Raw genomic sequence first — 16,983 nt, 5'->3', positions numbered from 1 at the left:
ATCAGCACAGGGGTGCCCTCACACACAATTTGGGAAGCAAATCCTCCTGGGGATCAGTACTGTGAGCAATCCCTGGGGGGCAGGGGAACAGCAGCACCCTGAATACAGGGTGGGGAGGAAAAGGCAGCAGGGAGGAGGGCAGAGCTGCAGGCACAGGGCATGGGGAGCCCCCAGAGCCATTGTGGGGATGGGGTGAGAGGCCAGGGCTCACTGTGCCCGTGCAGGGTCAGCACTCACAGGGCAGGGCAAGCTTCAAAGTCAAATCCAAACAGATAAAGCAGAGCAGGGCAGGAGGGGCAGCACCAACATATTTTCATGCACGAAGATCTTTGATCCCTTCTGGACTTGTAACTCAGCAGACAACATTTCAGTGTCCATAACTGGCACTCTAAAGGCTTTTCTAAATGTTTTATAGAAGTCATGTATTATTTGCATTATTTCTCTCTCTCTGTGCAGAGCTCCTCCCTCCCCACATCTGCATCGAAGCGCTCCCCAAGCTCACCCAGCAAAGGCTCTGGTGGGATGCAGTCATGGACTGACAGGCTTTCATCCCCTCCAGACAGCTCCCAGAGGCTGGGAAGGCGAGGCTGGCAGCAGCACTCTCCTTGCCAGGACAGCCAGAGCACACCCAGGCACAGGAGAGCAGCCAGGGTGGCAGAGAACCCCGGTGCTGCAGCAGGTCAGGTGTGCTGCCCGTGGGTCATTACACCACTAACATACAAACAAATGAGGCAGATTGATTTTCTGCTCTTGAAAATAGTATTAAAATATTAAATGGGGTGGGGGGAATCTCTCTTCCAGGTTAAAACTCGGGCAAGCAGAGTCCTTGCCCAGAATGAATTGTGAAGAGGCCAAATCTGAAAATAGGTTTTGTTGCAAAAAAATTGCTGACAACTGATCTCAGTGACAGCACCTCAAATAATGCCAGTGTGAGCCATGTTAGGGACTGAACAGCCTCTGGGGAGAAGGCATGGGGATGGGGACATGGGGAGGAGGGTAAACACAGCAGAGACCCTTTAGTGCTTTGCCCTGGACTGCCTCATACACGTCCTGACCCTGGGACATTTAAGTTCAGTAAGAGGACAGCAGCCTTGGCCAACAGCTCAGCACTCACCACCTTACCCAGCATCAGCAGGGAGAGCCAGGAGCAGGAGCAGGACCCCAAGGCTGAGGAGGGAGAAGGGCCCCATTCCCAGGAGTCTCGGTGCCATGGTGGCAGCGTGCAGCCACTGCAAAACGAGCCTCCAAACCTGCCAGGGAGGGACAGAGGGCAATGACAGGAGAGAAAACAGATTTCAGTTACTAGGGAAAAGCAAACAGTTCAGTTTTTCATGCTGGACAGCTGCCAGTATTTCTGGGGTCCTGCATTTGAGATCTCAGGAAACCCTCAGGAACCAAAGGCAGCATCGTGGGCTGGAGCACTGCTGGCCCTGGGCAAGGTGCATCATGGCAGGGCCAAGCAGGTACAGACATTAAACCCTCATCCCATCCTCCCAGCAGACCCTGCAGCTCCCCAGTGCTTCAGCAGTAAGTGCTAATCCCACTCTCCAAAATAACCACACTGGCTCTTCCTCCACCTCACCCTGCAGGCTCAGCCACAAGCTGCCCTTGCAGCAGTCCCAGCTCACCTGCTACCTCTGCCACCTTGGTGACATCCACACAGAAGAAGCACTTGGGAAGTCTCAAGACCCATTTTTTCCTCACAACATCTTTTTCTAGACAGTTAAACCCTCATTTAATTCTGGTAATGACACTGCCAGGAATTATTATTAAGTTTGACCACCGAGGCCCAAGGTGGTGGGAGCGCTCGGCGATACTACACTCAGTGTGCTCAGAGTTTTCATTAATGCTCAGTTTTACTTTTATTGTGATGTTATTGCACATTTAACTGCCTTCTCCTTTTATGTATCTCATTATGTTGATGCACCTTGGAGCAGCACTGCCAAGCAACAGCCTGGATAAATAGAGCTTGTCGTGACATCTCCCCCTCACAACGCTCCTGTCTGGCACCCAGGGGGTTCAGCCAGCCCCACTCTGAGCCCCCAGAGCCAGCAGGGAAGGCTCCAGTCAATCTCAGCAGGCAGAAACCAGGGCAAGGTGCTGGTGCCAGCCAAATGTGACCTCTGGGTTTCTCCACTCCACGCTGCAGAGCCTCAGTCAGCTCCCTCCAGCACTGAAGGAGGTGCTGGCTGCACTGCCAAAGCCCAGCAGCTGGATGGCAATTCTGGCCCAGGACGAAGGGACAGGGGAACACTGTGGGTGCTGCCAAGGAGCAGGGGATTCTGCACAGGGATGTGGGAGAGGAGAGCTCCCAGCAGAAATCCCTCTTGTGCAGAGGGATCAGCCGAGCAGCATGGAAACACCTGGAGCACACACAGAAGAGGGGAAGAGGCACAAAGCCAGGCTGGCTGGTGTGTGTGATCACATTTCTGCATTTAGCTGGTCTCCCCACAGCACTGGGGCCCTGCAGTCTCCCTGGAGGCTGTGCCTGATCCTTGTTTTTAGCTCCAGGAGCACAGGAGCTGCCAGGCAGGCAGAAGGTAAGAGCCAGACACCACCAGTCCTTACCACCCACCTCAGCTTTGTTCTGGCAAGACACTCACTAACAGCAGACACAAGGGGAAAAAAACCCAACCAACCAACCCAGCATTTGGCCCTAGTTACCTTTACCTTCCTCCCCATCAGCCACATAAAATCCTTGCAGAAATGAATGTATGGATTAATTTAGGCACAGTGTGCTCAGGCCTTGTTCATCAGGATTCCACCTGAATGCCCCCTAGGGAAGCTCATCCTCTGGCAGGGGCACACCCATGGCTCTGGCGAGAAAAGCTCTGATTTGGGAGGCCTCCTCTGGCTCTCTCCACTTTCCAGCTAAGAAGGGACACACACAGTCTCGGAAATTCAAGTATTTGATGATGAAGCACAAATTAACTGGCTGAACATCTGTTCTGTGGGAAATTCCAATGTTTCTGGGAGACTTCGTTCCAAATCACAACAAGGACAGATAAAATGTTGATTTTTCTTACAAGGCAAATTCAGAACTTCTTCAATAAGCAGCTTCTCAACAGATTTCCTTTCAACTTTTCCCTTTCATTTCATTTCAACTTGCATATTATACAATAGTATTTAATTTTATTTTTTTTTAATCCTAAGGGAATTTCAAATACTAGCCAAAAGCAAAAAAAAAAAAATAAAAAAATAAAAGAACCGTTGCTGTCTATCCTCTCCCATCTCCAAAACACCACTGAAAATTTTCACTGAAATCAACATTTTCCTATTCAACTGCTGATTTTGAAAAATGCTTTGTTTGGGCAGAATTTGCACAGCCAGCAGACTCTGACCAGGGATCCCCACACAAATGAGGACACTGGATTTGCAGCAGGTGCCTCCTGGCTCAGCAGAAACTGTTGTGACTCCTTTCAGAATATTTGGGACCATCTTTATCAGATTCGGTGAAACCATGGGTGGAGCAGATAATGCACCAAAAGTGGAAAAGTGAAGCTAAAAAAAAAAAAAAAAAGTACCAGAAAATGGAGGAACAAGATAATTTGGAGGGTCAGGAATAGTGACAAAATCCAGGACACCTTCCATGTGGATGTGTCCTGTCTGTGCCAAGAAGTTTTTAACAACTGCATTTTCACCCAATCTTGTTCCTAGAGTTTTCCTTCAATATTATGCAGAGATGAAGATTAATTTTATACTCTGGATAGTTCTGATGAGGAAGATGCTAGCCAAGGACAACAGAGGCGCTCGAATTAAGTCAAATTTGTGCTTAAGTGTCATTTGAAGCATCAGAATCAGCTCTACACACCTGCACTGGAGCAAAATCTGTTTTCGCTACTTGCCCAAGCAGACATTTTGCCAGTCACATCTCAGTTTGATCTCACTGAGAATGTCCCCAAAATGGGTCTTTGCTGTGGCTGCACTCAGGGAGGACAGCCCAGCATGGAGAACAGCCTGGCACTGTTTCCTACCACTTCCCTTTGGTCAATGCTCTGTGTTTTCCTTGGGAAGCTGGACAGAAGAGCCTGCAGAGTGTTCTCCTCGTTCTGTGGCTACTTCACACTTGGAGATGGATTGAGAAGCAGAGCCAGCCCTGCTCATCACCCTGCTGCCAAGCAGGAAAGTGTAAGGGAATACAAAGAGGATTTGCAGAGGAGGAGATTTCAGCAATCAGAGTTCAGGGATCACCCAAAACCCCCCACAGCCAGGCCCTAGTGTGGTTCCCATGGCACAGCAGCTCTCAGCATCACTTCTCCCCTTTCCTGGGGCTCCTGCAAGCCCAGCCACAGGCACACACAAGAACCCAGTTGGTGCAAGTGCTTTAGGAGCCCAACAGCTTCTACTGGCCACACAGCCTCCCTAATAAAATCAGTTTGTAAAACAACTCCCGAGGTTTCAACAGCCCAGTAACTGAGCTCCTCAGGTTTTAGCACACAAGAGTAGTTTTAGGAGAGGGTGCTGATGGCAGAGCAGGCACAGGGGTCCCTCTGTGCCCAGGGAAGGGATGGGAACGCCCACGAGAGTGCCTCAGGAAAAGCAGCCCTGGAGCTCCTCCAGCCGTGCTGGGGCAGTCCCCGCGCTATGCTGGGCTATTCAGCTGTCACTTCCCACTCAGGAAAGCTCTGAATCAGCCAACGCCTTGATCTGAATACCTGCAGGGATCCCTGATCCTCGGGAAGGGGAGGGAGGATGCAGGCAACGTGCATTTAACTGCACGGAACCCAGCGAGGGTTTGGGAATGTTAATTGGCTGTTAACAGCCTCAAAGAAGGAAAAAAAAACCCGAATCTCTTACTAGGACTTGCTGAAGGGAAAACTGCAGTGCCCATGAGGAAAAAAGTGCAGAATGCCAACATTTTTAAGGTCAGAGAAGAGTGATACAACTCTTTAGACTGATCTCCTCTTCCATATGAGTAAAGAACATCTTCCCCAGAGCTCCTGGCTCTCCTCAGTGTCTGTGCAAGATGGAGTCTGGAGGGATGGTGTGTGTTCAGAGCAGCTCTGCACTTCTTCCTCCCTCCATCTGTCCACTGCTCACTCCTTAATGGCACAGTTAGCAAATGCACTCAGCACTAATTGTGCAGTTGCTGGTAACCTCCACAGCTGAATCCAATGCAGATTTCCTAAGAGCTCTGCTGACACCCTGCAGCTGGAATCCAGCAATACTTGAAGTTCACAACACAGGGAATTTGGCAGGTGTCTTTGTGAGCACACACCTAAGGGCTTCACAAACATTCCCACTCTTCTCCAAGACAATCTGTCCAATCTCCAGAGCATCATAGCACAACAGCACTCCAGGGAAACGCAGTCTTCCTGTTGGATGTGCTGTGAACAAGGAGTTGGAAAAGCTCCCTTCCTTCCTTCCCTCATGACAGCAACATGCTCCAGCCCCTGCTCCCACTGAAGTGGATTTGGGAACCAAAATAAGTGCTGGAAGCTTCCAAAGCAGAAAGGTATCCTAGTAGCTGTGCCAACATTTGGGTATCTCCTGACTTGGCACACCGAGCCTGATCTTCCCAGAAATCCTTATTCTAGAAACCATTAAATATTCTGAAGTGCCTTCCTAGGAAAGAGTGATTAGCACAGGCTTACTGCTGACAAGGGAGAGACACAGAACTCTGGAGGTGGAGACTGAACAATAAAATTGCAAAAAAACCTGAGAGAATGGCCAGAGAGGAGGATACTGCAAGCACCAGAAAAGCAATGCAGGCAGAAGAGGCCCATAAACCCACCTGGGCACGTCTGTGAGAGTCACATGGGCATCTCACCCAAATTACTGCCTCCTGGGAAGATGCACAGCCAGGGAACCATCTGATTCACTCGGCAATAGTCTCACCATGCAGACAGCGTTCAGAAACCAGCCCGAAGGACAAATTTGCCCCAGCACTGCACCCAGAGATGCTGTCCACCTGTGGTGTCATTGGATCAGCACCCCCACGTGCCATGCATGGACACCAGTGGCATCAGCTGGAGGGGCGAGAGCACTGACAGCTCCCACTCAGCCCCCAGGACCTGCAGCAGCCACACATCTTTTGTCAAAACAGGTATCTCAGGGAGGGCTGTGCACTGAGGAGCTGCTGCTGGGAGCCAGCTGGAAATCACACTGGGAAGAAGAGGCTGCTTCAGCCCAAAAGCTCAGATCAAAGCACTTCTGTGCAGGAAGAAGAGGGTGATCCACACCCCAGTGGTGTCAAGCACCATCTGCCCACCTGCATGGCAGCACAGCCAAGCACAGCGCTCTAGGTGACCTCACAACACCTGCATATTTACCCCCCAAATTTAGGAGCACTTGCACAGCACAAGAAGCTCATTAAAGCCCTTCCTCATGGCACTGGAGACTCTCCAAAACAGGTCCTGGGCAGCAGGAGAGGTTCTTCAACACCCCTTAAGGATTGCAGAATCATCCAGCCTGCACGGGCTGGGCTCTGTCCAGCTGTCCCTGACCCTCTGTGAGCACACCAGGCTTCTGGTGGCCACTGCTGTGCCTCTTGAATGCCTCTTTGAGCAAAGCTCCAAGCTCTCTGCAGAGACAGCAGCCAGCAAGTGCTCAGTGCAGCAGCAATAAACACAGGCGAGGCACACACTGCCCTGTGTGGGGAGGGCTTCCTTCAGTTCTCAATCACTCCAGCTGAAAAGGAGGGTCCCTTGGAACAAAAACATCTTTTCATTCAAGGGCAGGAGCAGCAATGAGCAGCCACAGTTCATCTGGAAGCCTGGGAATGGCTGAGTAAGGCACTGTGGTGTTTTACAAGACCCCTGTCTCACATCCCAGGTTGTTTGCATCCCTTTGTTCTGAAATGAGCTGGCTGGGACGCCCGTGTGTGCTGCACAGCACAGGCACAGACACCCCGTTCAGCAGCCCAGCCCTGCCAGCTCCACCTGCAGCAGCCAGCACAGGGCCAGGCTGCCTTTGAGAGCCTGGATCCAGCCCAGCGCTCTGCTCCCATCACCTGAGGTCGCCTGGATGTCTCCAGCTTGCCTCCAGTTCAGCGCTGTCTGGTGCTGTGCAGATGCTGCTGAAGGCCAGGAGCTGCTACAGCGTTTTAGAGAAATCAGAGACCAAGAAACAGGCAGCAGCACCTCCATCCACCTGAATCCAACTTGCTGTTTGCCACCTGCATAGAGGAACAGCCCTGGCTCGCAGCGAGGGGTGCGTGGCAGAGGAACCACACAGCCCTCGACTCCTGAGCATGGAAATGTTTGTGCTCACCTACCCAAGAGGCACACACTGGCTCGTCCCTGCAAGCACACAGGCACTGGAGGAGCCATAAACAACCTTCCTGTGAATCTGTCACACACAGAAGGTACGAGGCACATGTGATGGTTATCAAATGTGTTGTCTGCAGCTCTGCAAGGCATGCCAGCAGAAGAAGACACTTGGAAGCAGAGGCATCAGGCAAAGAAATTAAAGGTTTAGATCAACATGTAAACCTTGGGAGCAAGCCTTAAAGTGGATTTCTTCTGTAAGTTGTTCTGCTGGTAACGAAGGAATAAGGTCTGTGCCCAACTCCCAACCCAGCTTTAATTTTCCAAAATGAGAAGCCGCTTGACAGTTTTTCCTCATCAAAACAAAATTAATCCAAGTATTGCATCTCTCTACTCAAAAACACATCCAGAGGGACTGTAGAGTGATTCACACCCACAACTGCTATGGGAAACCGTTTGCACTCATAGTGTAACAAGCCAACACTGATTCACCCACATAATTACAGGCAGACACTGATTCACAGCTACTGCAACTGCAGACAGACTGACTCACAATCAAAGCAACTGCAGACAGACCCGGGCTCACAATCACAACTGGAAATACAACCGTGCTGACAGAATTCACAGCTCTGTGTATCTGCAATTCCATGTACACACCAACCTCTAGAAAACTGGCCAGCAGTGCAAACACTGCTCACCAAGCCCTGCTGTTTTTCACTGGCACTTTTGACCTTCACCCCAGAGCCATCTTCCCCTGGCTGGGGGAACAATCCCCACACCTCAGCAGCCTCCCTGCCCTGGCAGGAGCCCAGCAGGACTGTCAGAGCCAGGAGCAGCCAGAGACACACAGGGAGTGTGTATGGTGCAAGGCATCCCTGTACATCCACTCCGCGCCACACACGGCTGCGCTGCCTCCGTGCTTCCAGAATGGGAGTGAATGCAAGCCAAGTACAATACATTTAGCCCATGGGCAGAGGAGATGGCAAAAGACTCACCACTGGGCAAAAGCCTGAAAAGCTGGATTATTTACTACACTCTCTGGCTGGGTATGTAATTATGTCAGTGTTCAGCCTGGGTATTGTGCTACTTTTTGTAAACAGTTGGCAGGAATACTCGGACTGAGATGAGGGGCTGGGCTCTGTCTCCAGTGTGGAGAGAAGCAGGCTGAAGAGGACATGGTCTACTTAGACAAAAAAAAAAACAACTGAGGTGAAAGAACACATTAAGCAGGAAAAGGCAAAGGAGAAGCTGAGAGTGAAGTGGGACAGGTGGCAGTCTACTGACAAAGGGAGAAGAAAGGAGAAAGAACAGAAGGGGAAAAGCTCCGTGATGCAGACTTGTGATAAGGAGCTCCAAAGCGAGGAGAAGCAGCAGTCCCCCTATGCCGAGGGTGTCTCGCAGCAGTGCAGACAATGCATCTGTGCCTCCCCACACACCGGGCTGGCTGAGGCTGAAAACAAGGAGCAGATTCCAGGGGAAGGACACAGCAGCCTCCAGGGCAGTGTGTGCCGAGGGCCCAGGTGCAGCTGCAATCCCTCCAGCTGCTCTCTCAGAAAGGAGCAGCAGGGTCAGGCTCCAGCACTCCTGCCTCTGTGCACTGCGGGGCACCACGGGCACAGGCTGAAGGGCAGCCTGGCAAACTCCACCGAAACAGCATCACCCCAAAACCCCCCAAAATCCCGCATCCTCCAGGGCAAGGAAAAAGTTAAGAGGCAGGCTACAGAAAGGACAAGACTTGCCTGAACCACAAGTAACATCTTCTAGTTGTGGGCTGGTCCTGCCTCAGCACCTGCTGTTTTCGTCTCTGCGCTCCCCAGAAGGGCACTAAGGGGAGGGAGAGGTGAGGGAGCAAACCTGCTCTGCTGTTGCCATCAGAACAACTCGGGTGAGCAGCCACTGGGAGCTGCTCTTGCCAGCCCACAGCAGCAGGAATCTCACCAGAGGGTCCTGCTTCTCTGTTTCTGTCTGGGGACGCTGCTGCATTTGCAGCCACTCAGCAGCACATTCGAGGGAGACACTAGAGATGCAATTGGCCAGGGAAATGAACTATTTGTTCAATTGTACTTCTCTTGTCCAGGCGAGAACCATTCTGGCAGAAGGCAGAGTGAGGAACAATGGCTAAGTATTGCAGTGGGGACTGTCTGCCACTTAATTGCATTAGGCTATACCTTTTTAATGATCCATATCTCAGTCCTAGTAACTCTGGGAGAAGGAGAAAAGACCTAGAGCTCTTTTCCCCTCTCCCCACAAACTGCAGCCCCCAAAACTCCTTTCCCTCCCCAGCCCAACACAGCATCTGTGCCCATTAGGCCTGGCTGCAGGATTCAGGGGGAAATTTGACTTTGCTTTACTACACCTCTCTCCCTTCCCCTGCATCCCCCGTCCGGCTCCAGCCGGGGGGGCTCAGCACCGTCCTCCTCCCGGCTTTTCTCCTCGCAGCCGCTCTCCCCGTTCTGGATGCCCGGCGAGGAGCACCGGGCACGGCTCCGCTCCGGACCGACAGGCGCGGGACCTGCCGCGGGAGCGGGGATGCTCCGAGCCGCCCGCCGAGCCCCCCCTTCCCTCCTCGCTCCGCCTATTGTCCGCGACCCCCAGACAATACCGGGGGCCAGCACAGCCAACGCTAATTCACCCACATAATTACAGGCAGCCCCATCCCATCCCATCCCCGCGCTGCCCCCCGCCCCGGGAACGCTCGGGGAGCCCCGGGGGAGCGGGGACGCGCCCGCCCGCCCGCACTCACCGGCGCCGGCTGCCCCGGCGGGGGGCTCGGGGGGCGGCCGGAGCCCGCCCGGCTCCGCAGCGCTGCGCAGGGCTCCGCGCCCAGCCCGCCGTGCCGCCCGGCCGGGGCTGCCCGTGCCGCCTGCGCGCTGCTCCGGCCGCGGCCAGCCAGGCAGACAGCGAGGGAGGGAGAGAGGGAGGGGAGCAGCATCCCCCCGCCTTCCTCCTCCTCCTCCTCCTCCCCGAGCCCCGGAGGAGGGTTTACCCACCCGCTTTGTGCCGAGCCGCCCGCCCCGCAGCGCAGGCAGCGGGGATGGGTCGCTGGCTCTTGCCCCGCTTCGGGGCCACCTCGCCGAGCGATGGATGCTCCGGGCTCCTCCGCCCAGCCCCGGCCTCAGAGCACCGCCATCCTTTCGGCGCGGGAGGATGAGCAGAGCAGGGCTGGCTGCTCCCTACCTGTTGAAGGGGGCAGCTCCTCGAGGCGCTGGTGCTCCTGCCGGGAGGCGGGCAGCACCCCGAGCTGCCGGGCCTGGCCGGGTCTCCCGCCGGGGCAGGGAAGTTTGGCCCACAAGTTGGGATCGCCGAGGTTATATCGCAATAAAACAATAGGCAGAGGGGGAAAACGCGGGGAAGGGGAGAGGAGGTAAAATGCAGCGAGGAGCAGGCAGCGAAGGCAAGGGCAGAAGCGGTGTGGAAATGCAGGGAGCCCGGAGGAAGGGCTGGCCACGGCCGGCTGGGCTCCGGGAGGTTTTGCAGAGGCACACGGCAGCGAAGCTGGGAAGGCGAAAGCTGACAGTGAGGCACTCTCAAAATATATTGTCCCTGCAGAGCTCTCCCTGCTCTGCACGCACCGCAAGGCTCAGCTGCAGCTGACTCGAGGTACAGAACCTGCCCTCCCAGCACCGGGCTGTGGGGCGGCCACGGAGCAGCACTGCTGACCACCCCAGAGCTCCTCTGGAAAATACTCTTGGTTCTGAACACTTAAAATAACACGGAAACATACTTCAGGACAAGGGCCCTCAAGGCATGGGTGATTAAATCCAATTTAACTGTCAGTTCTCTGCATCGAGGTATTAGAAAATGACCCAGTTCTTGCTTCCAGGAGAAAGGGGCAATCACGGTTCTACCTCATCCCTGCAGAACACAGCCATCCTGACTTTGGTGAGACACGAGTATTTATCATGACATTCCTGGACAGTAGGAAGAGAACCTCATCTCTCTTTCAAAGACAAATTTCATCTCCCTGTGGTCTGAGGACGGTGTTTACTAATCCATGTATCCAGATGTATCTGTAGGCAGCAGGTTAAATGCCAGTAGAGTTCTGCTTTCCTCTGCTGGGCAGGGTCCACAGGCAAGACCTGAGGAGCTCACAAGATCTGAAGACCAACATGTAGAACAAAAACTGTTCACTGCCCTCACAATCAAATCTGCCATGTTTTAGACCAGAGCATCTTTAGTGTTACTGCAACGCTTGGCTCACTTACAGGAACTCTGAACCACCACAAACCCTAATCAAGATAAGTTTCTCCAGCCCTCAACATCACATCCAACCCCAGACAATGGAGATTAAATACTCACAGGACAATTTTGCAGTAGCAGCAAGACCTTCAAGTTGTTATTTTCTGTCTTCTGAAAAATATTTTGCCTGAGCAGCAGAGACCTAAGTTGAGAGATCTCATGTGGACAGCCAACATTTTAATTGTCCTCAGGCTGTTCACACATGAATGACAGCACCCAGTACACGGTGCAGGGCTGTTGCCATTTAAAAAAAAAAGTCTGTTTCTGCATTGAACTCCTCCTGCCATAACATAAAGCATCACTCAAGAAGACAGCTGTGTGTGCATGTTGGCAGAGGAGCTTTTTGCTGGTCTCCAAAACTAGGACAAATCGTAGGATCATAGGAAAACTTGAACTGGAAGAGATTTCAGGACACCAGCAGCGAATCCAGTGTCCTACTCAGGGCATGGCCAGCTAAGGAAGAGCCCTGGGAGCAACACAATTTGGCCATAGCTTTTCCCACGGAATTCCTGCTTGCATCCACGTTTCCTCCAAGCCACGTCTTCTGTTCCTCATTTATGTGCTTGTGAACAAAAGAGTGTTGGCAAGGGAACGGGGAAGAGCCCAGAGGGAGTCCCAAGGCACAGCCATTCCCTTAGCGAAGAGCCCCAAGGGTCTGGCCCACCATCTTCCCCCTGAGAGAGGTTGCTCCAATGGAAAATACACCAGGATGGCCATGCCCAGACAGGGGACATGGCCTGCTCAAGGACATTGACAACCCTGAGGCTGAGAGCAGAAATCGTCCTCACACTTGTTCTTCCTCTTTTCCAAACTGATTCAGCTGCTGGCATGAGCTGCCTTGGATTTGAGAAGAGGCATGAAACAGAATCAGTGAGACAGGCATATCCGGAGACAGAAGTGACTCAGGATTTTAAATGGCTCGTATTGAAGAACATTCCAAGATTTACACATTTAAGTACTGCTAACAAGAGTCAGAAGCAATGAAAACCATGCTTCTCCTGAGGCCTCTTCTTCCACAAGCAACAGTCACACCCAGTTCCCCAGGAGCAACATCTCTTGCTCTGCCCTGAGATGCCTTCACCAAACTCTGCCTCCCCACTCAGAGGTCTCTGACACTGCCAGCTGCCTGAGTGAGTCTTGGGTGTATGGCCCTTCACTGGAAGATCTTTTCCAAGAACCTAAAAATCCAGTTGAATCCCTCCCCTTGTAGCCATAGCACAGGTTCTTACAAAGGTGGGGAAGAGACTAACTGGAGTCAGACAGAAAAGGGAGCACCACATGAACACTGAGCTGCTGAGAGCAGAGCAGGAGGTGCAGCACCTAAGAAAGGAACACCTCCCAAATTAGGAGGTCTTGAATGTACATTCTGTAACCCTTTCTGCCCCTCCAGATGTGCTGATCCACACCATAATCAGCTCATACAAGTCCTTGGCAGAGCAGGCACCTGTGCACCACAGCAAGGTCTGCTTCCAGCTGCCAAGCCATTAATCAAAATATCCACCAGTCAAAGCCCTCCTGGAGTACAGAGGTGGTGCCACAGATCCCAAAAATCTTCATGCCCCTCCTGATTTGCTCACCCCACCTGTTAGTCCTGCAGAGACATCAAGGGAGGCTTGGAATTCTTCCTTTATCCCAGCCAGCGCTGAAAACCAACTGACCCATAAGAGAAGAGAGTGCTCCCACCATCTGGACAGTGCATGATGATGGAATTAAAGACATAAGGGCTATCCAGCAGTAGCACAGGAGGGGTTTGGACAACAGGGGATGCTGTCAAGATGGAAGAAAGAGGCTTTGGCCAGGGAAGCAGGCATTAGGTAGCTTAAGAAGTCCAATTTTAGACAACCTTTTCTCTGGGGGGTATGGGTAGTGTTATCAATATCTAGTTGTAATTGCTTTGATCTCTGCTCTATTCAGAAGTAAAGGTAACCCTCCATTAAGAGTATCAGTCTCTGTGGATACATTCATCAATTTAAGAGATGTAAAAACATCTTGTGAAACCTGTAAGCAATTATCTTTTAATGCATCTCTCCATCATAAGGCTTTTAATTTCTTTTTTAAACTATCTAACCTCCCTGTCTCTGCCTTTACCTGCTGGAACACCTCCCTGAACTCTGGCACAGTCCAGGGGCTCATGGCTTTGAGGCAAAACCTTTCTTACGGTGATCAAGGTTAAAATGTGGCTGTCACCACATTATTGAAGAGTAATCTCTCAAAATGGAAGTACAGCAGCCTGGGAATACCTTGCTAATAATTAACAAAGACTTTCCCTCCCATCAACCTGCTCAACAAGCCAGAATAAAAGTCTGCTTGCTTTTAGGTCGGTGCTGCAATGCCCTTGAACAGAATGGAATTGCAGATTTGAGCCCTTCAGCAGCCAAGCAGGAGGGTCCATCCTGCAGGTGCAGGCTGGAGCAGGAGATTAGGGATGTGCAGCAAACCTCCAGGGCACACAGCTCTTGGGGACAAATCCAGGCCATCCCCATTCCTCCCACCCTCCACCCAAATCAGCATCCAGGGAAGGGCTGAGCCAGGGCACAGCTGACCCTGTCCGGGATGAAAGGCAGGAGGGCAGCGTGCTGGGAAGGACAAATCCCAGTAACACCTCCCCCAGGGCCACTGGGAGGCACAGAGCCCCCCAAGGACCAAAGATGCTCGGCACAGGGAGGGCAGCGCAGTTACAAATGTCCTGTTCTCCCTGGCCATTGGAGAAAACAAGACCCAGTGCTGGGCATAGCAGAGTCCTTCGTGCCAATCCTGTGTGAGGGGGTCCCTGCAAGCTGCCATCCACTTTGGAGCCCTCTCCTGCTGCAGGCACAGCAGCCAGCACAGAACAAAGACACTCTGCCTTTCCGTGGAAGCTGCTGGTCCCTCACTGCCGAGGAGTACCATGATGATGTCCTGCTTCCCAAAGAGAAGGGAAGCAGGGAGAGGAAGGCTCTTTTCTCCCTTCTACCCTTAAAGCACCCAGGGACAGCTCTGCAGCCTTACAGACCAAACTCCTGTCCCACTCTCCTGGTGTCACCTTTTCTCTCTCCATCCCCACGTGGCAGCTGCCCCTTCTCCCCGCCCGCCCGCTCTTTGCAGCCGGAGCAGCGTCAGAGCCGGCAGCCGCGGTGCTTTATTAGCCCATCTCCATGGCAACTCGCCTCCGGCTCCACTCGGAGAGACCCCCGGCTCCTGCTGCCATAAATCAGCCGCCCTCCCTCCTCCCCGGGCAGCCGCGGGGTCACGGGCTGTGCCAGCCCCCCGGCTGGGGCTGCTCTCTGCCATCTGTGGCACCACCGCGGTCTCACCCCTCAAGCCAAGCCGAACATCCATCCAAAGAGGCAGCGTCCAAAAGCTGGTGGTTTGGAGCCACCCGCACCAACCAGCACGGAGCTGGAGCTCTCCTTTGGGCAGGAGCAGAGTCCCCCACCATGGCACCGTGTCCTTCCCCTTGGGAAGGCAGTGCTGCCCCTCCATGGCCATGGTGAAGCCCTCAAAGCCTGCCCTGAGGGGACAAAAGCCACCTAAAATGCTGTGCTGTCCCAAGAGCTGTTTTACCCAGCACAGCTCAAACCAGGTGAATACAATCTGCTGGTCCCCACAAGAACAGACTTTTCCCACACACGTTTTCCTCGTGGCAAGGGGGTACAGGACATGCTCCTTTCACCCTCTCAAACACACAGCAAAACCTCTTCTTGCTGCTGTAACTCCCCCTCTAAACCTCAGAAAATGGAGAGAGCTTTTGCTTTGCATCCCACGTGTTATGCAGATTGTCACTTCATCCATAAATTCCACTCACCTGATAATGCTGGGACTAAATCCTGACAAGACAAATACGAAGGTGGCTCCTGCCACCAGAAGTTCAGGTAGCTGAAGAAGCAGCCTGGCAAAGTAAAAGAGAAAAATGATCATTTTCAGAAGCAGTTGGGGCACTGCAGGCTGTACTGGTGGGAAGGTGATGGGCTTAAGGCACAGCCAGCCAGTGGCTCACCTAAAATCACTCACAATCCACAACCAAACATGCACTAGTGGAAAAGATATTTTTTTCCCTCACCTTTGCACATTCCCTGAGAGGAACTGATCAATGTATCCACTGATATATAATCAATCCCAAGGGATGCCTGCAGTGTTTCTACACAAGACCACAATCTTTGTTGCCTTAGCTGAGGATTCCAGTGTATCTGAGGGTTTACCAATAGCTTAGACAAGCCCAAGGAAACCCAGCAATGACCATCAGGATGGCTGTAAATCTTCATTTCACACAGACGGTCAACATGCATACCAGACAACACCTCACAGAGCTAAAAATCCCTCCCTGCGAGGCACTGCAGAGCTCAAGGGCTGTGTCTAGGCAGATCCTGGTAAAGCAGAGAGCTGGAGTCTTGTTTCTATGACAAAACGTGCCATCCAAATCTCCAGAAGCCAGGTCCAACTCCATGCAGAAGTACCAGAGCTCTTTTAGCAGGGGGAGCTGTCTCGAAATTCAAAAGCTATGTGCTGGCATTGGAACAAATTCATAAAAGCTAATGAGCCTGAAAGAGACTGTATTTGTCCTGCAGTCCCTTGGCAAGAGCAAAAATAAACCTGGAGAGAAAGACCTGTTCACATGCTCCCTGTTTTCTGTTCTGCAGCTACAACAGCAGCGTCAGTTCAAAGATCCCCCTGTGGAGTCATAAGGTTTTCGATGCCTCAGCATTTCTATTTCTAACGTTGCACATGCTTGTCAACTCCAAATATTCTGAAACAATTTAGATACCTAACACCTAAATCAAGTGCTTACGAAGGCTGCCTTTGAGAGTCCCTGTTTGTGCTTGTGTTTTTCTAATCCAGGGTCCTTCTGAGTTTTTCTCTGCACCCACAAAGCTGTGAACTCAATTTTTATTCAGAAGGAATCGAGTGGCAGGGAGCCAAAACCTAGAACTTGAAACAAGGCCAGATATCAGGAGGTTCACACTAAAAATTGCTGGGGTTGACAACGGCAGCTGAAGCGTTTGGAAAATGCCCTCTGTTCATGTTTCATGCAATATGTGATAGCAGGTCTTTGTTCCAAACACTCTCCTCAGCAACTCAGAGGAGACCCTGGTCTCATCACAGCTTGATAAACTGAGCTCAGTTTACATCAGCAGCCTTCTGGCACCAAGATGCTGCTGAGCTTCGGGTGCAAAGGCCTTTAGGAGAATAAATCCCCAAAACCCCCAGGGAAGAATGAACTCTGGTGCACTCAGGACCTACCACATCTGGACTCTGAGTGTATTTCTCTCAAAACAGCCATCTCAGGCTCCTCTCCATCAAGCAGGAGAATCACCCATGCAGTGTGGTTGTGGACAGAGCCTGTCAGCAGCAGAGCAGAAGGTGCCCAAAGACCTCAGCTGACCCTGCTCCTGTAACAAGCGCTCTAAATGTCACCACGCTGCCTGTGCCACGGTCTCTGGAAGGATTCAGATGTTGTCATGTTTGGTGAAGTTTACAGGGATCACAGGAAGGCTGAGGCAAAGCCTAACAGTGAATTAGCTGAAGAAAACCAGCAGAGACCCAGGTAAGAAGTGCTCTT

The 16,983-nt window shown here is 52.3% G+C and overlaps 1 protein-coding gene across 2 annotated transcripts in view; it reads right to left on the bottom strand.

Annotated features, from left to right (window-relative positions):
• Positions 1-15,302, bottom strand: part of LOC134425606 (gamma-aminobutyric acid receptor subunit alpha-3-like) — an 81,502-nt gene extending 66,200 nt beyond the window's left edge. Inside the window, exons 1-2 of one of the 2 annotated variants that reach the window (XM_063170352.1) lie at positions 15,232-15,302; positions 1,123-1,250 (exon numbers count right to left, since the gene is read on the bottom strand). In XM_063170352.1, the coding sequence (XP_063026422.1) occupies positions 1,123-1,211 (89 nt within the window). In that variant the 5' untranslated portion in view covers positions 1,212-1,250; positions 15,232-15,302. Of the gene's footprint in view, positions 1-1,122; positions 1,251-10,385; positions 10,700-15,231 lie in introns of those variants that run through there. The other variant, XM_063170351.1, reaches the window with a different exon arrangement.
• Between the last annotated feature and the right edge of the window lie 1,681 nt (positions 15,303-16,983).

This window comes from Melospiza melodia, chromosome 16 (genome assembly GCF_035770615.1).
Source record: "Melospiza melodia melodia isolate bMelMel2 chromosome 16, bMelMel2.pri, whole genome shotgun sequence".
Taxonomy (NCBI): Eukaryota; Metazoa; Chordata; class Aves; order Passeriformes; family Passerellidae; genus Melospiza; species Melospiza melodia.
Note: the sequence above shows the minus strand (reverse complement) of the source record. Positions and strands in the feature narration are given on the sequence as shown.